Source organism: Myotis yumanensis, unplaced genomic scaffold (assembly GCF_028538775.1).
Source record: "Myotis yumanensis isolate MYYU_CA2020_CCGP unplaced genomic scaffold, mMyoYum1.0.hap1 SCAF_14, whole genome shotgun sequence".
In the NCBI taxonomy this organism is placed as follows: domain Eukaryota; kingdom Metazoa; phylum Chordata; class Mammalia; order Chiroptera; family Vespertilionidae; genus Myotis; species Myotis yumanensis.
The window spans coordinates 29,633,367-29,660,440 of NW_027223765.1; the positions used below are offsets into that span (position 1 = coordinate 29,633,367).

Genomic DNA, 27,074 nt, shown 5'->3' on the forward strand with positions numbered 1-27,074 from the left:
CCTTAGCTCTATTGCAGCCTGCTAATATGTATGTTTTCCCTACCTCAGATGCCCAAAGTTCACTCTTAGTGAAGAGCTCACAAGGATAGTTGTACTGCCCAAGTGAGGGACATGTTTCTTCACATCTTGGCTACCTATCCTACCAGTCCCAGGTTCCACATAAGAACATCAAATATAGACTCAGGCTTGGAAGTGAGGATTAGATATCTGGTGAAAACTGAACAGAAAGGTTTTAAAAAAAATAGCTCTTATAGGAGCTCCTGCAAATTGTAAAATATGTTGTGTGTGGTTGAGAGTTTGGGCCCTTCCTTGGTATCATCCCAGACCAGTTACCCAGTTTTAAGGAATGGTGGCACAATTTATAGGTGTTTTAAAAGGTAAAGTAATTTAGTCCTTTTCAAACTTTTTTTGTAACTTTGTTTCCTCTATTCCCCATTCTCACCCCATATGCAACCACAAGAGTAGAGTACTCTTTTTTCCCTCCTTTAAGTATCTGTTTTTTGTAATTTGGGAGAAGAAATGTCCCATTTGAAAGGCAGTTAGTAATTGCTTTTAAGTTCCCTTTGCCTTACCAACATTGTATTTGGTACAGTGTTCTCTTAAATTTGATTAGGGATTTATCTACTTAAATTTTAGTTGCTATTTTGTTTTTGCTTTTTCATTACTTCATTAATTTTAACTTATTGCACTCCTTAGATATACAGGTTTTATTTCTATTCCCTTGAGTCCTTCCTTTAGTACTTTGGCAGATTTAAATAGTTATTTCTTCAGAAGAGTTTAGATTCTGAGACATTAAAATGCATAATTGTGCCCTAACTGGTTTGGCTCAGTGGATAGAGCGTTGGCCTGTGGACTCAAGGGTTCCAGGTTTGATTCCAGTCAAGGGCACATGCCTAGGTTGCTGGTTCGATCCCCAGCAGGGAGTGTGCAGGAGGCAGCTGATCAATGATTCTCTATCATTGATGTTTCTATCTCTCTCACCCTCTCCCTTCCTCTCTGAAATCAATAAAAATATATTTTTTAAAAATGCGTATTTGCAAAACTGAAATAAAAATGTTTGTTTGTTGCCGAAACCGGTTTGGCTCAGTGGATAGAGCGTCGGCCTGCGGACTCAGAGGTCCCGGGTTCGATTCCGGTCAAGGGCATGTGTACCTGGGTTGCGGGCACATCCCCGGTGGGGGATGTGCAAGAGGCAGCTGATCGATGTTTCTCTCTCATCGATGTTTCTAACTCTCTCTATCTCTCTCCCTTCCTCTCTGTGAAAAATCAATAAAATATATTTAAAAAAAAAAAAAAAATGTTTGTTTGTTTGTTCATTTTTTTTTACAGGTTCGAATGCAAGCACTGAAATGCTTCTCAGTTTTAGCTTTTGAAAACCCCCAGGTATCGATGACCCTGGTAAATGGTAGGCTGGAATTTTCAGTGGAACCTTCATGATTTAATTTATAAACTTTGTAGATTTAAAGAAGTTCTCAATGCTTGTTGTTTGTTTTATTTCTAGTTTTGGTTGATGGAGAATTGTTACCACAAATTTTTGTGAAGATGCTACAGAGGGATAAGCCTATTGAGATGCAACTCACATCAGCAAAATGGTAAAAGTCAAGACAATGTGGGAAGAAAGATAGTGTTTCTCAATATCTTAGAGTATTTTGGGACAGATTGACTGGTTCAGTTTCAATCCCAGTCTTGTTTGGGGATTTTTTTAAATTTGAAAGTCATGGGGTTGTCTCAAATTTTTTTAAATGGACATGGTTTTTATTCCATTTACTCAATAACATGCAGAACAGGAACTCTCTCTCATATAACATCTAAGACTACCTACAGAAAATTACTTTATCACATTCCCTTCCTGTATTTCCGTTGAAATAATATGGAATTCGATGAGAATTAACCATCACATATTATGCTAAATGTTAAAAGTATTAACCCAGGAAAATATAAAGATATAGAAATATGGATGAGAATTAAAGTTGATAACCAATGCACGATTTCAGAGAATGTGGTTTCCTCATTTCAGGAAAAACAAAACTAAACATTCTCATAGAGATGTAACAATTTATAAGATAGTTACATAAAGTTCTTATTAGCATAACTCTTGGCTCCTATAAGCCTTCAATACATGCTGATTCTGTATCAATACATTAACAGATAGGTTGAACACCTGTTGTATAGGGTTCTATGCTAAATGAATTGTTTATTTCAGTATTTAAGAAACTCTATTTAGATGAGAATGACAAATTTTCAGTGAATTACTCATGAATTATGAATTGTTTATTGTTTGTTTATATTACTTGTATTTTTTTGTTTGTTTGCTTTTTGTTTTAACTTCAAAACTATTTGTTTCTTTGTTGGTGAGGTAACCCTGTCATAGAACCTTTAAAAAAAAACAGTGGGGATAACAAGCCTTAAAATAATAACAGCTATAAAGGATTCAACCCTCTAGAACAGGGATTGGGAACCCTTTTTCTGCCAAGGGCCATTTGGATATTTATAACATAATTTGCAAGCCATACAAAATTATTAACTTAAAAATTAGCCTGCTATATATGGTCAAACATTTAATTAACTCACCCCTAATGCCTTGGCACGGCCAGACCAAATGATTTCTCGGGCCTTTATACGGCCCACGGGCCAGATGTTCCCCACCCCTACTCTATAATATAAGTATTTTACTGATTTGTTTATAGCATCCCCTAAAAGCTAGAACATGGGTGTTTTTTTTTCACCCAGCTTACTAAAGGAATGTAATTGAAAAAGGAAATTCATTCAAGTTTCTGAAGTGCTTAATGTTCATTACCTGCTTGGGGAGTGCAAAGTAATTTTATTCTTATTCAAAATCAGATATAATTGTGAAGGTAAATAGTTTTTCAATAAAACCAAATCGTTGCCTAATTCTTAATGCCACTACTGATAACCTCTGATTAATTAATTTCCTATGGACACCCATAAGCATTAGAAGGTAAATGCTTCTCCTGTTGAAGTTGGAATACCAGCTTAACTTCATTTAAACTTAGATACTTTGTTAATTTTTTAATTTTTTTCCTTTTTATTATGGAAAATTTAAAACTAAACAGAAAAGTATAAAGATCTCTAATGTGCCCAGCACCTAGCTTCAAAATGTGTCCACCTAATTGGCCATTTATTTTTTTTAAATTTTGTAGGTAGGGTTTTGGGTTTTTTTAATATCTGGCTTATGACATTGGTATCAGTTAGTTTTCTTTGACTATTAAATTAACAGAAGCTCAGATAAGGGAATGTCAAAGCCTCTCTCAAAATAAATGAGAGTAGTTGTCTTATTTTGGGCCCATAAAATATTAAAGGCAAGTAAGTAATTTTTCTTTTAAAGCTTTAAAACACAAGCAAAAACTTACTTTTTGCCATCTTATTCCAGTTTAACTTACATGTGTAGAGCTGGAGCAATTCGGACAGACGACAACTGTATTGTATTGAAGGTGAGCTAATTAATTCTCTAAAAGGCATATGAAAAGTATCCACTCATATGTGTTGAATATAAATTTTGGTATTCCTATTTGTCACTATGGTATGTGTGCATAGAATAAAATAATAGTAAACACCATGCTTTTCTTTTTGATGGGATAGAATGTAGTTTTTACAAATTGGTTTTATATGTGTTTTGAAAGTCAAAGTGAAATAATTATTTCCTTGTCATACTTTATTTTTATGGTAATAAGGGGGATGTAGAAAGTGTAAAAATATGTAAAATTCAGGTGATAGAAAATATATCTTAACCCTTGATTTTTATTGTTTGCAATAGTTTTATAGGAAGCAGTTCATTAGATCTGCAAATAAAGACTTAAATCACTCTCATGGCAGGTAATCAAAAGGCTAAATGAGAAGGAATAAGTAAATAGCACATGAAAACAGTCATCATCATCGATGTCCAAATCAATTAGAAGTCAGAAAAACCCAGATAAGAGACTACCCCTAAGAGTCCCAAGACCTGGAATCTGCTTTTAGCATTGCCACTACTGCCTAGCTTGGTAACCTTGGGTACACCCCTTATTCTGTTGGCACTTCAGACTCCTAATTATGAAGATGGAGGCAATAATTCCTGCTCATTTATCCCACAGGGTTATTTTGAGAATAACAATACATTAAATGTCTTATTAGCTATAAAGAACAAAGCAAGTATAAATAAATTCATTGTGTGTCATTTTATGAATGTGAGATCTCTCACTATCAGTGTTCAAAATCAACCCAAGGATAAAAAAAGATTAATGGTTGCTTTAGTCTTTGGTGAAGCAAGTCAATTAATTTAATGAGATCTGACAACCCCCTAAGAAAACAACTCTGCATAGAGTGCTAAAGGTTTCCGTGCAAAGACCTTGGTTTATTTTCTTTACTCCTCTACCCCTTCTTTTCTTCCTTCCTCATTGGTAAACTAGGTTAATAGTATCTTTCTTGGTGTGGTAGTTGTGAGAAATTCAATAATCCATGTATCTATGGTATTGATAATGTTAGTGACTGTTCAAAAGAAAATAAGAATAAGGCTTTCCTCTTGGAAGCCTAGGTAAAGATGTAATGGGGACTTAGAAAAGAGCAAAGCACAGCTGACTGGTAGTTGAGAGAGGTTTCCTATAATTGTAATATTTTTCCGTTTTTACTTCCACATTATTCTTTAAAGTGGATTCATCAGCTTTAGAAATAGTAAATACATGGGATGTTTTTATTGATAGATAACCAACCAAGACAGTGCCAAGATTTTTGAAGGACCTCAGAAGTAAAATTGGACAGTTTAGATATTAGTCTTTCCAAGGAGCTCTTTGGAAAACCTAGGAACTATAATTAATGCATTTCACTTGCATTGTAGGAGAACTGATGGAATCTGAGTAATGGTAAGATCACGGAATCTTTAAAGCTGTATCTTTTTTTTTTTTTTTTTTTGCTCTTGTAGATATTAATCCCCAAACAAAAAATAAAAGTCATCCCAATCATATTGCTCATTAAGGAAAAAATAGCATACTTTTTCTAAGGCAAAATCGTTCCTGGTTAAACTGTTGGAGGTCAATTAGGTAAATAAATACATACATGGTGTAGAAGCATCAGACATGCTTTATTAGGGATTCTTGAAATGTCTTTTGTAAGGTTGTACCATAAGGCTTTAGTCTTAATCGATCACAAAAGCCTGAATAGAGTTTGTGTTATTGTATTTTGATTGTATGATTAGAGTTTAGTGTACTAGAATAAATGATTAATATGCACTGAATTTTATATATTTTTACATTAAAAAACTCTTATTCTCTGTGAGTCTTCATTGAAAATTTCATCGCAAGCACGACTCCCAATAAAAATTACTGAGTTTATTCAGTCACTATAGGATCTCCAAGCTTTTGCCTTTACCAAAAAGCAAATAATTAATGTCACTACCTTTCAGACGTTGCCATGTTTGGTTCGCATGTGCAGTAAGGAGAGATTACTGGAGGAGAGAGTTGAAGGAGCTGAGACACTCGCCTATCTGATTGAACCAGATGTCGAGCTACAGAGAATTGCCAGCATTACTGATCACCTCATTGCCATGCTTGCTGACTATTTCAAGTATCCCAGCTCTGTGAGTGCCATCACTGACATTAAAAGGGTATGTTCTCTTCCTTCAGCAGCTCTAGAGAGGGCTTCCTAAAAGTTTTACTTACGGTTCACTACTTTGAACCACTTGATAATACAGTTCAAAGCCCTTTTAAATAAAGGAATCTTTTACCTTTGGTAACATAGATGATGTTGTTTTATGAGTTTTTGAGTCCAATTTGTTTCATGTTCAGAAATTTTTTTAATATGTTTTTATTGAATTTTAGAGAGAGGAAGGGAGAGCAATAGAGAAAGAAACATCGATGAGGGAGAAATATCATTGATTGGCTGCCTCCTGCATGCCCCCTACTGGGGGATCGTGCCCACAACCTGGGCATGTGCCCTGACTAGAATCGAACTGCCATCTGTTGGTTCATGGGTCGATGTTCAACCACTGTGCCACACCAGCTGGGCAGAAATTTTTTATTAAGGAAATAATGAGGAAAGAAGAAAATTATGTCCCTAATTCCCAACTAAAACCCCCAAATAGTGGGTTCTGGTCTCTAAGCTGGTTACTGACATTCTGACAATGTTATCTCATCCTATTTGTGCTCCCAGAATCATCTCTATTGCATTGTACTCGTTCTTGAGGTCAGTGTGATCTTTTCTATGTGTAACTTAGTGGCCTTATTTTACTCTCCACTACTGTCTTTCCCTTGTGCTACTTCTCCTAACTTTTGCCATCTTCTTCTCTTTCCTTTTTGCAGTTTTATACTGTACTTGGTCTGCTAGTGACAGCTAAAGCATCATTTAACCTCTAGACTGAGACCATCAAGAACCAAATTGTGCTCACTTTTTCTCAAAATATAAGTTCCTTAGGATAGGTAGATATTCCTTTGACTTTGTTTTTCTGAGTCTATTTGTCGTGTTTACTTCTCTAAGCGTAGGAGATAAATATTATGTTAGAGAAAGTTTATTTAAGAAGGTCATGGTAGAAGAAACATTGTCTCCTAATTAGTAACCAGTACTGTTTCATGAATATGACTGTATTTTTTATACCAGTGGTCCCAATGGTAAATTTTTAAAAATTGTTTTCTTGACCTCTCTCATGCCCCTGAGTTCCAAAAAGAAAATTCATCTGGCAGCCAACTGTTCATTTGGCATTTGATACTGAAAATAAAATAAACTATTAAGGGTATATATTTTCTCTGTCTTAGGAAGGACCTAAAATGCTTTCACTGATATTTGTGTTAATGATGTATATTGCCCTCTGTGTATTAAAGTTATGTCTGCTCTTCCTTCAGTATGATTGTTTTTCCAGTGGAGGTGATGGGTTATACTGAACCATCTGCCCTGTCTGTTCTCCCTCTGGCTACTTGCTCACACTGACAGTGTCTCACTGGTACAGAGATACATGGGCAAGTCCTAGTTATGGCCTCATGGACACCCTTAGTTGACCATCCCAGCAAGGCAAATAGAACACTTTGTTGGACAGGAGAGTGAGGGAACATAGTTACAAGAACTTCTAGCCTAAGCAGGTGCAAATCATTTACCTAGTATGTAGAGTATCCCTGCTATTAAGGTTTTTCCATTTTATTTTCATTACAATAAAACTAGAATAGAAATAATTTTTAAAAATTAGCTCAATGCCAAACTTGAACATTAGTTTGTTTTGTCATCTTTATTTAGTTTTTATTTTTTGTTAATCCTCATCTGAGGATGTTTCCTCCATTGGTTATTTTTTTTTTAATTTTTTTTTTTAGAAAGAGTGGAAAGGTGGGAGGGATAGTGGAAAAAAAAGAGAGAGAGAGATATCAATATGAGAGAGACACATCGATTGGATTGTTGCCTCCTGCACATGCCTGACCATGCCAGGGGTTTCCACAACCCAGGTCCATGCCCTTTACCGGGAATCAAACTCGAAACCCTTCAGTGTGTAGGTCAACACTCTAAACACTGAGCACACCAGCCAGGGCAAGTCATCTTTATTTTGAATGATGGATTATCCAGTGGTTTTTGACCATAAAAGTCTAAGTAATTGACCATAGAGAGAAATTCTTACATGTTAACAAATGTATGATTTTTTTGTGATATATTAGTCCAACTCAGTATTCTAATATGTTATGACTAAAAAGTAGTTAAAAGTTTAAGAATAAATATTTTAGGACTTACATATCAAAGTGAGTGTTCCTCATTATATATTGGGAGATTCCTCCCATAATCCATCAGTGCCTGCTTTGATCAGAATATTTTTGGAACTACTTTTAAGAATTGCCTTCAGAACTACCCCAAATGAGTTTCAGGGTGTTTTGTTTTATTTATTATTCTAAAGGTTACCCAGCTGGATTTCCCCATCTTCACACATGACAATCATTGACAATTAACTTCAAACTCTCTTAGTTCATACATACATTAGTCAGGGTTTTGTAGCTAATGTGCCACTTAGCTCTTTAGGAAGTTTTAAAAGAGGGTCTCTGATTATTTTTGCACAACAGCTATATCATTGCATAAGAGAACATTTTGAAGGCAAATCATTTGAAGAAAGTGGTAGTCACTTGGATGAAGAAGTTATGTCTCTTAGTTATAAAATTATTTACATTATTGATATGCCTTATATATTTACTGGTTCATAGTCACTGAAATTGTCCTATTTTTATTATGGTAGTTTGGTGACAAATCAGGTGTATAGAAAATTGATAACTTAGAAGCCAGTTATGCATATGGAAAGGTAGAATTGTTTCATACCAGTAAGTAGTTTTAATAAATGTATCTAAAAAGTCTCCTGAACATAAGTCTCAGATAACGGCAATAGAAAAATAGTAATGATTACCATGGTATAACGTTCATTAAGGATTTTCACAAAAGTTTTCCCTGTTTCTAAAAGTATTTGAAATACTGAAATTAGGCTAGCACTACTCTTAACGTTTGGGAAACCTGCTAAAGACATTGTTGCAGCAGCACTCAAATTATCAGCTGTATTCTGGGGCTGGCAAGGCCTGAGTGAGCCTTGTTTGAGAGGAGGGCATTTCAAAGAGCCGGTGCAAGCAAACATTAGTGCCACTGAAGCTGCAATCTAGGACTGAATTTTTAGGGGTCAACGGTTTACATATACTAGTGTCAAACATTGTGGCATTCACTTTTAGACAGAAGCAGACAGCGTGTATCCAGATAATGCTGACACAAACACACCTAGGTCTCAATCACGTGAGCAGAACCCAAAAATAATCAGGAATTCAGTGAGAGCACTCATATGTTTATAGTTGTTAAACATTTTTTCTTCAACTCTACTTAGTGGTTTTTATTAAAAATTTAATTTGTGGGCTGACTTGGAACATATCTTTTTCTCCTCTCCCATAGCTTGATCATGACTTAAAACATGCTCACGAACTCCGCCAGGCTGCATTCAAGCTCTATGCCTCTCTTGGAGCAAATGATGAAGACATCCGGAAGAAGGTGAGTCTGGGAGAGGGGCGTCCCCCAGTCCTGACAGCCAGCAGGCAGGGAGTGACGCCAACCTGAAAGTCGTGGTGAAGAGCACTAACAGTGACTGTTTGAATATAATAAAGCAGAGTGACTAAAGGCGTAATTGAAGAATGAATGGGACCCGGATTTGGGGGGTTGTTTGTTTGTTTTTAGAACATAGAGTGGCATGGCCGTGCTGGAATGACAAATAACTGGTGTGTTTTTCTGTGTCATTAATATGGATTATTGTGTTGCACATTTTTGCATGTGTTCTGATAAAAATCATTTCTAGCACTGTGAAGTTTCAGACACCTTAAAAGTCCTAACACTAGAATTGTATATGTTATTTATGAAAATACTTTCCAATGCCATTGAGAAATTTAAATCTATTGTATATTGTTCTTTGATATGTGGCTTAGTTATGTTTTGATTTTTTTGCTTCTGTGCAAGTTTGATGTGAATAAAATCTTTGTGGAATGGTGATTTTATGTTTAGTGAGTGATCATGTGAATTTTCAGGTCCCAAAAAATGTATCACTGGTATAGCACCTTATGTTTTAACAGCCTAGTCCAACACTGAACTCATGTTTTATGAGAATAGTTTTAAGCAGAAAATAAAGTATAGTTGTAAGATCTGACCTGGCTCCCTCCTCAAACCAAAAAACTGGATCTACCATTCAAAAAAATAAACATAATCTAATAAATTTTACACAAGGCTTTTAGGAACATCAGTAAAGTAATCCCACATGTTCTGTCTTGACGAGCCATAGCAGAAAGAGCAAATTGGGCATTATTTACTGAACATGCACTTTACTAAGTCTTTCCATCTATATTGGTATTTGTGAGGGAAATTACAAAGTAGTGGGAATTTGTCATGATTCAGAGAAGTACTTGGGCTTGAGAGAGAGGTGTGGCATAGCCGTAGGTTTCATGAAATCAATTGAAAAGGAACCATTCTTGAATAAAATTGAAATAAGCAGTAAGATTAGATATGTAAATAGCATTGATTTAAAATCAGTGCAAAAAAGCAACTAAGCTCATTATTTTCCATGTACCTCAATTTAGTTCAACTAACAAGATTTTTTGACTTAAAGTGTTCGTAGTAAATATCTATGAAAATCCTTCTTGACACCTTGAAGCTTTCATTTGTAAACTGTTACTTAAAGGTAAACATACCAGTGATATGGTATTCCCTATGTCTGACAAACATAATTTTTGGATGTTGATATGCTTCGTTCAGTTTAGGAAAAGGCTTTTATGGCAACTCATAGATAAAACATTTTTTAAAAATTGACATGGACTGTATAATTTATATACGTAATGATTTGTTTTTGGATGGTTATTAGGACTCATTAGAAAGAGGAGAAGTGTTTTGCCCATTCTTTTAGCTCAAGAAGGTTATGCCATGGACTGAAAGGGAGATAGATAGATGGACTATAAAGGGGGAAATAGGATGTCCATTTGTACTTCTTTGTACTTTTTTGTTAATAAACTATTGTTTTGGAATTAATGACTTAATTTGTGGTATCATGTTCTAGAAATACAACATAACAGTCTGATGATCAGTCTATTAAAAGTTGTATTTATAATGTGTATAATTTCCTGGTGAGGCTAAATCCTGATAATTTCTGTAGAAAGATGACAAATAAAGAATAAGTTATCATTATTATAGTTTTTTTGTGTGGTGAAGAAAAGATACTGTGATATTCTTATATAATGGGGATTATATAGAGTTTTTAGGAAGATATTTAATTTCTGGAAAAATGAAGTGTTTGAATAATTTACAGTTCATAGTAATTACTGAAGAGAGAAATTGTAAAATGGAAAATATAAGTTATATTGTGATAAAACCTACATGAAAATGGTTCTTAGGAGTGGAGAATCCTTATTTTCAGTGCATAAAAAATGACGATGACCCTTTTTCTTTGAATGCCTTTATTTCTGTTCCATTTTTTGTTGACATAATTATTTGGATAGATTTTTATTTCTCTATGAAATATTTACCTTTTACACTTATGCCTTATTAACTTCGATTATATTTTCGTGATGTATAGTGTTAATTGTTTTATTTTTTTAATGCAATATTTATGCTTGTCAAGATGGAATTTCAGTTTACTGAGTTAATGAGAGGAGATTCTTTGAAAGAAATTTCAAGGGTCATAGAGCTATTTCCTCCCCCCGCCCCCCCAAAACACACACACACACACACACACACACACACACAAGTATAAAAATATGAAATGTTCAGTTGGTCTGCCTTTTAAACTGAAAATGGGAATGCAATTCAGTAAGTACAGGGGGTAAGATATATTCCATTGCCCTGTTATGATCAATTCAGGAAATGAAGCAAAATGAAAAAGAAAAAACTGAAGCTACAGGAGGTAGACAATGAGATATACCCAACTGCTGTAAAGGAGAAAGATACAGGCCTTCTGTCTTCGTAGAATTATTTTTCTCTCTCTCATGGCTTCTAAAGACTTCTAAAGACCTGCTGTGATTTCATTTCTTGATACCTTCTCTCTGGGCCAGACAAAATTAAGCTGAAGACTGAGATATGACCCTTAGGTCAGAGATATACCACTTCTGCTCTGGAGCAGTGTTGGTGTATTCCCATTAAAAGATATCAACTATATAACAACTCCTGGAACCTAATAAGCACCCAGTAAATAAATATTTGTTGAATGAATATAGAAATGAAAATACAGAAATCATACACAGAGTGATAAACTATTGTTTGCCTAGAGTATGCCTAGATCTCTCTGTATCCTGTGCAGAGCAAAGTTGATATTCTAATTCCCAGCATTTCATCCTTTATCACTCTGTGGCATACTTACAAATTTCCCGACTTCCTCTGGTGTCCAGTCAGAGAGTCAAGGAGTGTGAAGAGTTCTGCAGATGACAGTAGAAAACATTACCAATTGGCTGTGACATGAAAAGGGAGAAGCCTAAGAAAAGATGGACCACTGAGCTTGACCATGTGGCCTGGCCATATTCAACTTAGAATAACTCAAGAATTTGTTAGGTTAAGCAAGGGCAGAGGTAGGAATTGAGTACTCAGTGGAAGAAAGGTCCAGAGCGCATTGGCAGTAACTACACAATTCACTATAATCTCTGCCATGGGGAAAGTCTAGTTTTTAATAATGGCCTTGCCCACATGTTAATGCTGACTAGGAAGCGTAAGTTCAGTTAATGGGACAGTAAAAAAGAAAGAAGTAAAGATACCTAACATTCTTGCAAGTGCTGGCATTTCCAGTCAGAACCCCAGTCAGTGGTGAAGTCATGCAGGGGCAGCAGTGGTAAGCAGTCCTGTGATTGTGAGGCTGGCTCTTTTATAACAAAGAATTGTTCTTATGAAGATCATTACTTGTTTGATACCTGTTGATCATAAATTAGGCTGGAAATTTTAACGGCTTGTCTCTCTTCACTCTCTTTAAGGAATTAGTATAATTTATTAGTTAGAAAGTATAATTTGAGGAAAATTAGAAATAGTAAGTATAAATTAACTCAAGGAAATTAATAAACTTAACAGGATGTCATTTTTATTTTTTATAAAAATAAAATACATTTCAAATGTTAAAAGTAGTACTTGGTGTAGCCTTTGCTCCTTTGAGGTATCTTACTAATGGAGACCTTCAGAAAGCTTTCCTCTTGGATTTTGAGTACTTACATTTAGCTGGAGATTCCTTTTGAAAAACTAGAATGTAAGCTCCATGAGGGCAGGGATTTTTTTACGTATTATTCATCGCTGTATTCCCAGCATCTACAACACTGCCGGATGCATAGACAGCACTTAACAAATATTTGAAGAATGAATGAATGAAAAAAATGAATGAATGGACAAATAGATGAATGAATCATATTGCAAAATTACATTATTAAACACCCTCAATCAAATTATGTATGGGCCTCCATACATTAAGAACATTTATAATTTTATTAGCAATTCTATGAGTATGTGAAAGTGGAAATTTAAAATAGGGAAAATAAAATCTGATCATATAGGCAAGGGATTTCACTATACTTTAGCATAAGGAAAATGCAGGAAATTCTCATTTTTCAAGAGGCAGACAATCTCAAGGACATATCTTCTACTCACTTTGATATAGATCAAAGAGAACTTAATTTATGGTATGGTACTTGTTTAATTTTGAAATAATTTTTACCATTATTTTTTAGTTTTTTTTCCTTTAAAATGTGTGATTTAAAAATAATGTATATTATTCACAAATGTGAATCTGGACCCATTTTTTTCCTAGGGATAAAAGCATGATTTGGTTTATAGAAATTAGCCTGACTCAGAAACCAACCTGTTCTGTAAAGTGTAAACATTGTCTGATGGGTCGGGGAGGAAGGAAAGCAGTGCAGTGAGATGAAGAGCCATAAGACGCAGCCTTACAACTCAGCATTTATAATAAAACCTCAGTAAGTCAGAGAACAGGAAGGAATGGCCAGTAAGAATTTGCGAGGGGCTTGAGGAATTATTTGAAAACAATTAGTATAGACGTGTTGATTTCAATGAGGCTATTCTTGAATCAGTTTGGAAATTAATAATTTAATGTTTTTGTCATTTTTAATGTTTTATAACTGCCTTTCATATTTTCAAGAGTTGAAAACATGAAATCTTAAGTTTTTGTTTCTTACAGGGGGAGGGGGTCATCCCTGGTTTTATATTATGTGAATAAGGTAGTCAAGAATGGGATATTTTTTCCTTTTAAACTGAATAATTTCTTTTTAAAAGTATAGGCAGAAAAAAAAATTAAAAATGAGAATTTGTCTTCTACCTTCTTTTTCTAGCAAAGAAATTATATCTACAGGGTCATTGTGAGGATGAAGATACAATGTATTTAAAATATTTAATATGGTGCCTATAAGTGCTCAACAAATGAAAGCATATATTAGAATATCTTAAATGACTTCATTGGGAGATTAAAAATAAATATATATTTTAAATTGTACTAGAAACACTGAACAATGTTGAGGCATAAATAAAAAAGGTTTGCAATGAAGACAGTGACTTTAATCTATAAATTTCCAGTTCTGTTATTTATTCTTTATAGAAAAAAAAATTTGTACTTCAGAAGCATAAAGGCTCTTTCTTTAGCTTATCTCTTATTAATTACAAGATGTCTTCTTACTCTCTTAGAATAGATTTAAATTTCTGGTTTTCAAAACTTTTTGTTTGCTCTAGCATGCCTTTCAAAGCACCAAATTAAATTTTGGGTTGTTGTTTTTTAAGTTAAATAGAATATACAATATAAATCAATAATTGGTTGAATTCAGAGGTGATAGATATGTTAGGAAAAGTATGGAGGCCAAATGTTAACTTTGATTATCTAAGTATTACTATCCATGGTTGCCATAGATGTTATTTCTCCAAAGAGTCATTATTCATATGAAGCCCTGTCTCAAATATGCATGTTCAAAATTTGAACAGATGTAAATTCTTCTCTATATTTTAAAGTTATAAGATTTTAAAGTATATTTTTGAATGTAGGTCAATTTTTAAAAATATCTTTTTGCCATCTCAGAAACTTGCTAAGTATTTCACTTTAAACATTTTTATGATTTGTTATACGTTGATTTTATTACTAGTTAGTGTTCTGGGTAACAGTATAATTATACCATGAATTTATATTTTTAAGTATTTTACAAAGTGCAGTAATTCTAAATGGAGATTTAAAAGGCACACTGTCAAAATTTTGTATGTCTCTGCCATGAAATCAGGCAGATGCAAGGAGCGATTGCTAAGCCTTAGCCTGCAAGTTGAAACAAGCACCTTGAACATTTTGAAGGTTTTCAACGGTACCACAGAAGTAGCGCCCTTCAGGACTCGGCTCTGTTACTGAATAACAACAAATTCATTCAGAATTCAGAATTCAGAATCCATGGATTTAATCTGTGGTAAAATTGTTAGTTATCGTCCTAAGGCTAATCTACCAAAGAATTGTAAATGATTTCTGCAGCATTCATTTATGATGGTAAGTATTTTTAAAGAGTTCATCATGACAGGACCAGGTTGTGCCACTTGCCCACGGTACTGAGACCCTTGGCCTTCTGCATACTGAAAGAAGCAAACCTGGGAGGGATAATGCTAGATACAAAACAGAGGTATTTATAAAATCAAGTAATGAATATTGATTTCAGAGTTTCATTAAGTGGAGACATAACATTGAGTATTGTAATACTAATTGTGATACTGTCGTTGCATAAACCATTGAATTACAGTTCCTGTTCGTTTTTTTTAAAGTATGAAGTACAGGTTGGTTATTTTGTTAGCTGGTTACGAAGCATTAGATTCAGAAAAAATATATACAGTGGGGCCTTGACTTACGAGTTTAATTCGTTCCGCAACCAAGCTCGTTAAGGAGCTCGTTAACTCAAATTACTCTGTCAACTCAATGCAAAAAATCAGCGGAGAGACAGCTGGTATCTCAAAAAACTCATTAGTCGGGACACTCGTAAGTCAAGGCCCCACTGTATCTTTTCTCTCACATACTTTTTGGTACAAAATGGGTAATGAGATGCATTAATTACATCATTTTCTTCATCTGGCATTTATGACATACTTCCTCCTGTGTGTCCAGGAATGAAGCAGAAGACTGGTGTGTGCCTTGTAGGAGCCTACAGTACAAAATAGCTAAGGAGATGAGACGCTAAATTGCTAGATAGTAATTCTAGGGCCTCGTGTGTGTATAAGTCTTGTCTATACTAAAAGCCAGTTTTTGCATGATTGATACACCCAGATATTAAGATATGACTATAATTAAAATAGCCTGTATGAACCGGTCTGGAAGAGTCATCTCCTATGAAGTTTATTTCAAAGTGTTACCACTTTTCTCCTTCCAAAATATTAAAATCTGTTGTTGCAGAGTTTTGACTCACAAAATCTGTATTACTTCTGCATCAATTGAAAATATTTTTCTAAGGGACCTGTCTAGATGTGATTACATTGTAGATTAATATTTTAGAAAGGAAGCTTCCAGAGTTAATGATGCCACAGAGGTACTTTTTCAGCATTTTGTTTTATAGGCAGCTTCTGTATGGAATAGATATAAACTTGTCATATGTAGAATGAGAGATGAGAGATCCTTGGAACACATGTCCATTTAAGGAAGGGTAGGGGAGAGAGGACTGTAACTTAAAGAGATTACAGTTGGAGCACTTACGTCTTTTAAATAGGGGTGCAAGTGGGAGGGCACAGGACAAGAGAAAGGACCCAGTGGGGTGGGGCAGGGTAAAGTTGCAAGAAAGAGGTGGGGGGAGGTAATTTCTGGATCAAGGTGCAAGGTCTTTGAGCTTGAAGTACCCAACTTCAGTGTAATAAGAGTGAAAAAGTATGGAGATACTTTAATGAGAAGAAGGAAGTTGAGACAACCTGTGTCCCAGAAAAAAAAAGCCATGTCCCTGCAAGAATGAGGTGGGCACAGAGGGCCTGAGGGCGTGAGGGAGGTAGGAAGAATTTGAAGAAGGACTGAAACGTATAGGGAAGATGGGAATATCCCAAAGGTGAGTGCAAGGCTGGCGGAGCAGTGAGGGTCCCGCCGAGATGGGGTAGCACACACTGAGAGATCTGGCAGCCAGGATTGCTGAATTTTCTACTGTAAATCAGCAGTTTGGGATGTGAAACAGGAGTGAGTGGTGGGAGGACAGTGAAAAGAAGGCATTTGTCTACTAAGTGGAGCATCTGAGCAAGAAATCCAGGTCAGGGAGAAAGGTATGTGAGGGTTGAAAAGAGTAAGCAGTGAGAAAGGAAGGCATTAGGGGCTAGAAGTGACAATGGGGTCAGAGGTGGATGTGCATAAAGATAAGGGTGAGATTAAGTTTGCTCTTGGGTGAGAAGTGTAAGTTTTCTCAGCCACTTAGGAACCTGCAAATCACTATATAAAAACTACCATTACTGCCCAAAGCTGCAGTGTGGTTCCCTGTACTTAATTGTTGATATTCTTCTCCCCATCACTCTTAATTTTAACTTTTTTTTCTCTTCTCATTTGGTTTGAACATCCTGAGATTTCCCACCCCCTCCTACTCTGAGGTCATTGATCCTCAACCATGGCGGCACACTGGACTCTACCTGTGGAGCTTACAAAACAAAACAAAACAAAAAATAGGTGCCTAGGCCCCATCCCAGAGACTCTGATTTAATTGGCCTGGATTTTTTTTTTATAAAAACTCCCCAGGTGATCTTCCCATAGGAGCAATGACTGCTGTTCATGTGTTGCCCATCCTGGGAACTGCCTGGTGAGCACAGGCCTACTTCTCTAGCAGGGCCCTCTTACAAGCATGGCTAAGCATAAGGACTCAGGCTCGGTCTTATCTAAGTCTCCGTTTCTTAATATGCTGATGGCGATAACTGTAATGGCCACAAAATGGATAAACCAGATAATGTAACATTTATTCACACTACCCCTGGCACAAGAAGTACTCTACAAATATTAATTAGTTTTGTTGATATTTGTGTTGCGATTATGTTAGCATTTTTTAAAATATGCTGTTTTCCCATAGGACCACACAAGTTAAACTTAATTTCTTCCCCACACTATTTATTTTGTGTCTATACATTATTGCTTAATGAAGAACAATTGTAGGCTTTGTTTTTAAATTTTAAAAAAAAAAGCTCCATGTTTGTAGTGATTACATGGAGCAGGGCTTGGTGCTACAGTGGAAAATGGCAAGGGCTACTTTTCTAAATATTTAACTTTTCAATTTGCTTGGAAAGAAAGTAGCCAGAGGTGGCTCTGTCAGAAACCCACAGGTTACATTTCCTAAGGGCTGTGTGGACCATGATTTCCTTAGAATCTCTGTCGCGGGAACCTTTCCAATGGTAGTCCGTTTTCTCTTTCACTCTTTTTTAAGACTATTTATGCAACACCTCTGCGCTAATCATGCCGTGTGGGTATTGTTTTAAGTGTTAATTAAAAATAATCAAGCATAATCAGCCCCTTACGCCTGTCATTCAGCCTGGCAGGTCCTTAGGGGGTAGCCCAACCTTTCTGATGAGATGCCTGCCCCCACCACAAACTGATGGTTCCTGAGGTAAAAACTCTCACTAAAGCCAACATTAAACTTTTAATGACGTTAGCCTACTTGCATTTACAAGCAGTGAAGTGTGTCATCTTTGTGTTGTTATTTATGCAGCATTAACCTTTTTCTCCAGATCATTGAGACTGAAAATATGATGGACCGAATTGTGACTGGCTTGTCTGAGTCTAGTGTCAAGGTGCGGTTAGCTGCTGTCAGGTATGAGCTTTAAATGGTCTGAATAAAAACCCCTTGCCATGTGTTTAACCTGTTTCCTTCCCGGACCTTCACCAAGTAAGCACAGAGTCCAGGTGTTACTTGAAAGTCTGCTCAGGTGAATTCAGTGTTAACATTTAAACCGAGAAGCGAGCCTGGAAAGCCCATCAAGTGTTCTGAAGTAGTTGAATTAATAATGTCTGTGGCTATACCTGAAGTGTATACTAGTGATTGTGAAATGCCAAGCAGTGTGTTTGAAAAGTGTAAGTTTCAGCTTCTTGGGAAGCTAATTCTGATTATTCTTTGTAGATGTTTGCACAGTTTATCTAGATCTGTGCAGCAGCTTCGAACCAGCTTCCAGGATCACGCCGTGTGGAAACCTTTAATGAAGGTAAGGAAAGGAAGGATCAGCAAGTAACAGCCATTCCCACGGAGCCCTTACAGAGCTGAGGTAGCTGACGGCATTCCGTGGTCTAGGAGAATGTGTGATTTTTGTGTAGAGCATTTTAAGCAGTTACCTCCTCCAATCTCATGTTCTAAGCATCTTTACACCTGCAGAGCGTGTTTCTGAGGTCAGCATCTCGTGTGACAGGGAAGTGCATGCTTGGTTTTCTTTTATTAACTAAAGCTTGAGTTACTCATCTGCTCTCCCTGTGTGTTTAGTATTACACTTTGGACTTACACCCAAAGTCATCTTTGTAATTTTTAGTTCTAAAAGGAAAGGAATCCGCCATTTACAGATATAATCTGTTCTTAGTCTTTTGTCATTCCCTTGATATTTTTTAAATACAATTGTTGCCTCCTACTTTTCTAACTTCTTTTTGTGTTAGGTCTTTTCTTGAGGGGGAATAATGTTTTTCAGGTCAGTTAATCTGAATTGAGACTTAGAATAAAAGCATAGTCAGTTTGGCCTCTGATCCATCTTCATTTTTCTCTTTAAGTGAACATACGCCTTGCATTTCATAAACAGAATTTTTTGTTTTTGTTTTTTACTACCTGCTAAGGAAGCCTCTGGGTATAGGAAGGCTACCAAATTTTTTTTTACTGTAGAGCTCTTGCTTCAGCTTAAAGCATCAGGGTTACAGTAGAGGCATCACTGTGGTAGAAATAGTCAGGGGAAGTCCAGGCAGGAGGAGTATGGAATGGACTTTGAAGGCAAAAGGAAGGAAGGCAGGAGGATTAGCCAGAGAGGAGCAGCATGAACCGAAACTTTATATTATGGTGTGTGCAGGAAGTGTAAGGATGCCTGTGACTAGGAGAGGGGCGGGGTAGGAGCCCAGGTGAAGAGTTAGACCAGTGCTGTCTTCAGATGAGTGACTTTCCTATTGACGCTCTTCCTTGTCCTTAAAGTGCACCTTTTTCATAGCAGCTTAATCTTTATTTACTGATTCTGTCTATTCACGATTTTCTTTAACTGTGCCCTGTTTCCCAAAATAACTTTTAAATATTTCTTCTGGAGCCAATTTCTCTGATTGCTCAGCTAAGTACCCCTCTCATAATTCGAAAATGGAGCCCTGGCCCAGCCTGTGTGCCTCAGTGGTTCAATGTCGGCCTATGAACCAGGAGGTCACGGTTCAATACCCGGTCAGCGTACATGCCCAGGTTGCGGGCTCAATCCCCAGAGGGGGCATGCAGGAGGCAGCCTATCAATGACTCTCTCATCATTGATGTTTCTCTCCCTCTCCTTTCCTCTCTGAAATCAATAAAAACATATTTAATTTTTTAAAAAAATGGCGCTTTGGCCAGTGTGGCTTGGTTGGAGCAATCTGGGAGGGTTTTGTGCACTTGGGTACATGTGGGTATAATTACTATCAAACTACTACTTTGTTGCAGTTTTAAAGTATAGATACTATTAAAAGCTCAAAAGTAGATGAATCATTTATTTTAGATATTTCAGTTCCTCTTACTTCAAAGTCTGTTTGCGTGTCTATTGATTTTTCCTCTTTTACTTTTCCATGTAGTTAACTGTTGGTTAGCAAACCACAAGAGAATAACCATTTGATTTTAATTAAAGTTTTTATTTGTCATTATTTTTTGTTACTATTTTGGTGAAATTCTCTTTGGTCAGTGTGAGAGGTCAACTTACAAATTTTACGCTGTCTTACACTGCATTAAGGAAATGTTTTTAAGAATTTCACAGACTCTCTTCTGTTTTAGTTTATCATTCATTGTTATCTAATTTGAAAATAAAACTTGATAAAAGCACATTAACCTCTATAAAACAATAAATATTTTAAAAAGTGAATCATATCAAGCAAAACAACTTTTTAAAGCCTTAGTAAGCACTAACTTATTTAAACCAGTGATTCTAAGTAGTGTAATTTTGGAAAATGATTATTGCTCTTATTTTGCCAACCTTCATTGAGCACCCATTTTGTGCAGTGTCATTCGGTTGATACAGGCCAGGGTAAATTAGATCATAGATCTGTAGATTATTCCTTCAGACGCTGAAATTTGTTAATAGAAAAGGGGGTTGACGTGTCTACACATAGAATTTGAACAGTGTGGACAGTAATAAAGGTCCTACAAGAGGCCATAAACAGTGGCACAGGGGAGGATAGAATGACTTCTGACTGGAAGCGCGAAGGGCTCCACGGAGGCTTCTGGAAGGAGATGGCCTTACAAGCATGGGTACGCGGTGCGCCTGAGAGATGGAGAAAGGGCATGGAAAGGCAAGGGAAGGTAAACAGTGTCTTAGAAGGGGTGTGGCAGACAGAGATCAGCATGCATAACCGGAGATTTATTTTATCAACTAGCTAACAAGTCACAGGTAAGTTAAAATACAGTATTTTAGGAGAACTGCTTCTGTTTTGTAATTCTTGATTATTCTTAACTTGGGAACTTCAGGCTTGATTAAGCTGAAGAAAGCAGATAATATATTTAACTCTTATTTTTTTATTGTGGTTTTTTTAGTTTTTTGTTTTTGTTTTCTTTGCGATTCTCCGTGTCCAGTTTGCATAGCGAGAGCTCCTAAGACGCCTTTTGGGATGACAAGCCTTATCCGGATTTGCTCCCAAATGGAAAGGGTTTAAGGTGGAGTGGTTATTGCATAGAAGTGGTAGTGTTTATGAAGCCTTCCCTCTTAGAAACTGGAAAGAACAGGTTCTGATAATAGTGGTGGCTAACATTTTTCATCATGTTGTTGTCTTCTGAGTTGAGTGAGAGTCTATGGCATTTAGTTTACTCTAGACCTGCCATATGCCTGATTTTGTGCCTGATAACAACAAAAACTATAGCAATAAATTACCTTTTTAAAAACCTTACTTATATAGCCTTAACTATGTGCCAGTTACTAGTCTAAAATCTTTTCGTTTATTGATTCTCACGAAAACCCTATGAAGCAGGTACTATTATTATCCCCATTTGACAGCCAAGGAATTCATATACCTATGCAGTGGTTGGCTGAAATTTTCATTCAGGAAGTCTATGTTCTTAACTTTTTACAATTATGCTTCCTTTATTATTCACTATATCACATTTTATCCTAAATAGTCCTATAAACAAAGTGTTGTTTTCTTTAATTCCTCAACTCAAAAGCTCAGAGAGGTTAAGGTACACACATCTCATAAGTGAAGGAGTCAGAGTTGGAACCAGGGCTATGTGATTCCAGTCCCCTCATTACCTGGCCTGTGCAGCAGCTTAATCCACCTGTGCTCCTGGTCAAACAAGTCCTACTAGGGACACATCGGAAAGTTTTGGGCCCTTGGGCAATTGTGTGTTTCATAAATGGCCCGAGTTAATGAAGTAGAATGTGCTAACTTTCCCCAAAGCAGTCCCACGATCTTTAAACCTTTACATGGGGCACCCCTCCCTGCCTTGCCTGTCTTCTTTGGGCAGCAACTCCCACCCTGGCAGTGGGGCTGTAGCTTCTCCAGCAAGATAGGTGTGAGGTCGCAGTCAAAATGATTGCACTGGGTAAAGGCTCACACGGTATCAGGTCCATCTTTCCTAACCAGCTCTCAAATACGAGAAATCAGGATAAATTTGGTTTTTCCTCATTCTTATGATCTCACCTCCATGTTTCCAAACCATTAATAGTACCCCTTTTTTTAATTCCCTAGGTTTTGCAAAATGCACCAGATGAAATCTTAGTAGTAGCATCTTCCATGCTATGTAACCTTCTTCTTGAATTTTCTCCAAGCAAAGAGGTTAGTATTGATTTTCTCTTCCTAGACTTTGCCTGGTCCTACCAGGGGCTTAGTCAAAAACTTTCACAGTAGTTGACATCGAAATTTGAAGACTAGTTTTAAAAACTACTTTTGATGCTGCAAGAAGGAGGGTAGCAAAATAAATCATTTTTAAATATGGTTATTATAATTTTCTGTTATCCCTTTTATTCTGCCTGGCATATTCAGATTATTTAAAAGAAATTATAGTTTGCATTCACTCTAAACTGCCTGTAAATGTAAGAAATAATACACAAATAATAGACTATTTTCAAACTATCATTACTAAAGAATAAATTAAGACAGTTTTGTAAAACCAGGATTATAAGTAATTTCTGCTGGCATCAGAAAATAATCTTTTTTTTAAATCCTCACCTTAGGAGTGAGGGTATTTTTCCCTTGATTTTTAGAGAGAGTGGTAGGGAGTGGGGGAGAGGGAAAGAGAGAAAGAAAAACATTGATGTGAGAGAGACACATGGATTGGTTGCCTCCTGCTATCGCCCCAACCAGGGCCAGGGACTGAACCTGCAACTGAGGTGTGTGCCCATGACCGGACTCGAACCTGCAACCCTTCAATCTTAGAGCCAATGTTCTAACCACTGAGAAAAATCGGCCAGGGCCAGAAAATAATCTTTTTAATGTTTAGTGATACTGGTAGTTGTTTGGGGAAGGATTACATGTGTGGATATTTTCCCCTTGTTTTATACATTTTATGAATTATTTGAGCATGTATTATTTCTATAGGGAAAATTAAAATCAACTTTAATAAAGAAAGGAGAAAACCTTATCCAGTTAATGTTATCATGTTAAAATATCTCTGGTCTGCCCAGTCATGAACTGAGGTTTAGACACTGTCTTTTATTACGCATTTAGTAGACACATTTTGGTTGAACTAACTTGTCTGCACTATAATAGCTACAGGCTTCTGACTGGTAATTAGGAAGGCTTTAGTAACAAGGTGGGGGTTCAGAGATAGTTATTCACCAGCAATAATCTTGGAACAAAAGGGAGAGACTGGCAGTTATTCTGAAGGATGACAAAGGCGAGATAAGGTGCCAGGGCTTCCATCAGTTCTCTGCCCTGGTGGCGGGGATCTTGGTCTGTGAGGATCTGGTTGCAGTCAGTGTGACACCGTTAATCATCCTGCATAGCTGTTGTGCTGCCTCAGATCCACCTTCAAAATATTTAGGGTCTAGTTATGCAGTAAGGTAGATGAGCTCAGGTGTGGGATCACTAATACAACTGGTTTTTCATATTAAAAAGAAACTGGACTATAGTTAGCAGTACTGTATTGTATATTTGAAAGTTGCTGAGAGAGTAGATCTTAAAAGTTCTCATCACAAGGGACAAAATTGTAACTGTGATGGTGAATTTTAACTAGACTTATTGTGATGATCATATTGCAATACATACTTATATTGAATAACATTATTAAGACTAATAATAATGTATGTCAGTTATATTTCAATAAATAATAAACTGGATCTTGAACTGGAAGGTAAGGAAGTATAATAAGAGCATGATTGGACCAGGTGACAGAATTGGAATATGGACTATAGATTCAATAAAAATATTGTTTTGATGTTAACTTCTCTGAATTCGGTAACTGCTCTGTGGTTCTCTAAGAGAACATTCTTATTCTTAGAATAAACATTGAAGTAGTAAGAGTAAAGGGACATAATGTATGCATTCTCCTTTCATGTGGTTCAGAAAAGATTTTAAAATATGAATATGGGTATATAGAATGAAAGAGATCATGATTAAGCAAAAGTAATATGGCAAAATGTTAAAAGTTGGTTAATCTTGGAAAAGAATATATGTAAGCTCCATGTATTAATCTTGCTACTTTATAAGTTTGAACTTAGTTGAAAATAAAAAGTTTTAAAAAACATACCACAATTTGTACAAGTAGAGGAATGTGTGTCCTTCAAAAATGTCATCATGAAAGGCACTGCTCTGTTTCTTGGCATATAAATCTCAATTGCTTAAGCCGTTTCTAGAATCCACTTGAAAGATGGCCTTTTAAGCATTCATTGGTGATAGTAAATCAGTCCTTTAGGATTTGAATTTTTATAAAATTAACAAAACCCATTTTCAGCTAAGTATCATAAATTAAGTGGTCAGGCTAAAAGTGTGCTATTTTAGGTATAAACATGGTATGACTGTAAGTACAAGACTTATTTTGCTTGTATCATTGAGAAATAGTCCTGAAAGTAGTTCTAAAAGATGAATTCTGTTTGGAATAAGATTGACAGTTTGGAAGGCGGATAGTTAGTTTATCTTAGGTTCCATTCTGAATCAGCCTATTGCTTCATAGTCACAGCTTGGAAAAACACATGAGATAGTGAGATCTGTGCCTGCACAAAGCTGGAATGATGAACTCTCAGGATGGTGAGAAAGAGCCTGTGGAACTAGGTGGTGGGGTCATGAGTATGTGTGAAATGTACAGATTGCTAGGATATCTCCTGAGTCTCTCAGGACTACCAGAAAAACAGGAAATGACAGGGATTGTTTGTGTTTTTAGATTTGAGAGAGAATAATTGTCCTTGCCCTTCTCAAGGTGATTTTTATGGCCACCTCACTCCCTGCTCTGTGAAAGTTGCTTGGACTTGGGTAAGAGTGCAAACAAAATCATAAGCAGAGTGCCAGGGTATGGACACATTTCGTTCACAAACCTGACTTAAAGCCGTGTGTTTTTTTCCCCCTTTCCGATGGCAGCCAATTTTAGAATCAGGAGCTGTAGAGCTACTTTGTGGATTAACACAAAGTGAAAACCCCGCTTTACGAGTGAATGGAATTTGGGCTCTTATGGTACGTTTCACTCTTTTATGTATGTCATCATTTGCAAAGAGAATAGAGCTGTTTTCAAAGTTAAAACTAAAGAAGGTACTATTTGAAACGTGGAGTTTTCTGTTTAAAAAACCTTAACTATTTTAGCCTAGTTTCCTTTTATTTATTTACTTTTCGTTATTTTTAATTGTTGACAGCATTACAAATGTCCCTTATTTCTCCTCTTTGCCCCCTCCCTCCACTATCCACCCTTCCCCAGTCCTTCACCACACTGTTGTCTGTGTCCATGGGCTGCTCATATACGCATATAAATTCTTTGGTTAATCTCAGTTTTCTAATGACCTAGGACCTAGCAGACTCCATATTCAGCTTTCAGATTTAAACATAAGCAAGTTGCTTGGCCACTGTGTGCCTCTGTTCTACTAATAAGGAAAGTGGACAGATGTTGAAACTTGACTCAAATTAATTTTGGAAAATAAATTTTCCTCATCATGAACATGTTGATATCTGTATAGAGCTACCTACTTTATTTTTTTTACTTTTTTGTTAATCCTCACCCTAGGATATTTTTTCCATTGATTTTTAGAGAGCATGGAAAGGAGGGGGAGAGACAGAGAGAGAGAAACATCTATGTGAGAGAGACATATCAATTGGTTGCCTCCTGCATGCCCCCACGACTGGGAGCCGGGGATTAAGCCTGCAACCGAGGTACATGCCCTTGAGCCGGGGATCAAACCTGGGACCCTTCAGTCCGAGGACCAACACTCTAACCATTGAGCAAAACCCATTGGGGCAGAGCTACCTACTTTACAAAGCACTTTTGTGTCTTTAGGGTTTTTTACATTTTTATTTATTTAATTTTTTGGTATTTTTTATTTATTTTATTGTTGACAGTGTCACAGATGTCCCTCCCTCTTTATCCCCCTGTTTCCAGCTCCTGCCCCACCCCGGGCCTTCACCACACTATTATCTGTGTCCATTGGTTATGCATAATCAGCAAATACTTTTAAGTCATTTTCAAAATGCATGGCACAATATAGTTGTTAATAAGTAATTTTGTTATTAGAGTACACAGAAGGCAACTTGATAACCATAAGGATATTCTCAAAAGTAATAATGGATTTTGTATTTATTTGAGAAATCTTAAAGATACTCAATTGCCTGTGCAGAAAGTAATCATATTCCTAATAAAGGAATATATATAGAAGTGACAGTTATCTTTCTCTTGACAGAATTATAGGTAATTAATAGGAATCAGAAAAATAATGTGACATAATTAAGGATTTTTTGCAGATTCTATTAGTACTTTGAAAATAATCAGAGGTATTATTTTTTTAAATATATTTTTATTGATTTCAGAGAGGAAGGGAGAGGGAGAGAGAGATAGAAACATCAATGATGGGAGAGAATCACCAGTCAGCTGCCTCCTGCATGCCCCCAACTGGGGATCAAGCCCACAACCTGGGCATGTGCCCCTGACCAGAATCGAACCCGGGACCCTTCAGTCTGCAGTCCGACGCTCTATCCGCTGAGCCAAACCAGCTAGGGCCAGAGTTACTATTAAAAATATAATTTAATAAAGCAAATGTAGACATAACTCTTGACATTTCTTTAATCCTTTCAGAACATGGCATTTCAGGCTGAACAAAAAATAAAAGCAGATATTTTACGAAGCTTGAGTACCGAACAGCTATTCCGGTTATTATCAGATTCAGATTTGAATGTGCTGATGAAAACATTGGGACTTCTTAGAAACCTCCTCTCCACTCGGCCTGTAAGTACAACCACCCAGACTCGGCCTGTAAGTACAACCACCCAGGCTTCCAGATGAGCTACCTCTGCATATGCATCGAAACACATTGCCCTCCCCTCTTCTCCCAGCAACATCTACCCACAAGTG

General features: G+C 36.4%; 1 protein-coding gene across 6 annotated transcripts in view; it reads left to right on the forward strand.

Annotated features, from left to right (window-relative positions):
• Positions 1-27,074, forward strand: part of ARMC8 (armadillo repeat containing 8) — a 76,252-nt gene that overhangs the window by 37,487 nt on the left and 11,691 nt on the right. For 3 of the 6 annotated variants that reach the window (XM_070433482.1, XM_070433485.1, XM_070433484.1), the window contains 10 exons: positions 1,330-1,405; positions 1,502-1,592; positions 3,392-3,452; positions 5,396-5,596; positions 8,881-8,976; positions 18,139-18,221; positions 18,528-18,609; positions 22,280-22,366; positions 25,103-25,195; positions 26,799-26,948. In XM_070433482.1, the coding sequence (XP_070289583.1) occupies positions 1,330-1,405; positions 1,502-1,592; positions 3,392-3,452; positions 5,396-5,596; positions 8,881-8,976; positions 18,139-18,221; positions 18,528-18,609; positions 22,280-22,366; positions 25,103-25,195; positions 26,799-26,948 (1,020 nt within the window). The remainder of the gene's footprint in view (positions 1-1,329; positions 1,406-1,501; positions 1,593-3,391; positions 3,453-5,395; positions 5,597-8,880; positions 8,977-18,138; positions 18,222-18,527; positions 18,610-22,279; positions 22,367-25,102; positions 25,196-26,798; positions 26,949-27,074) is intronic. The other 3 variants (XM_070433483.1, XM_070433486.1, XM_070433487.1) reach the window with 3 other exon arrangements.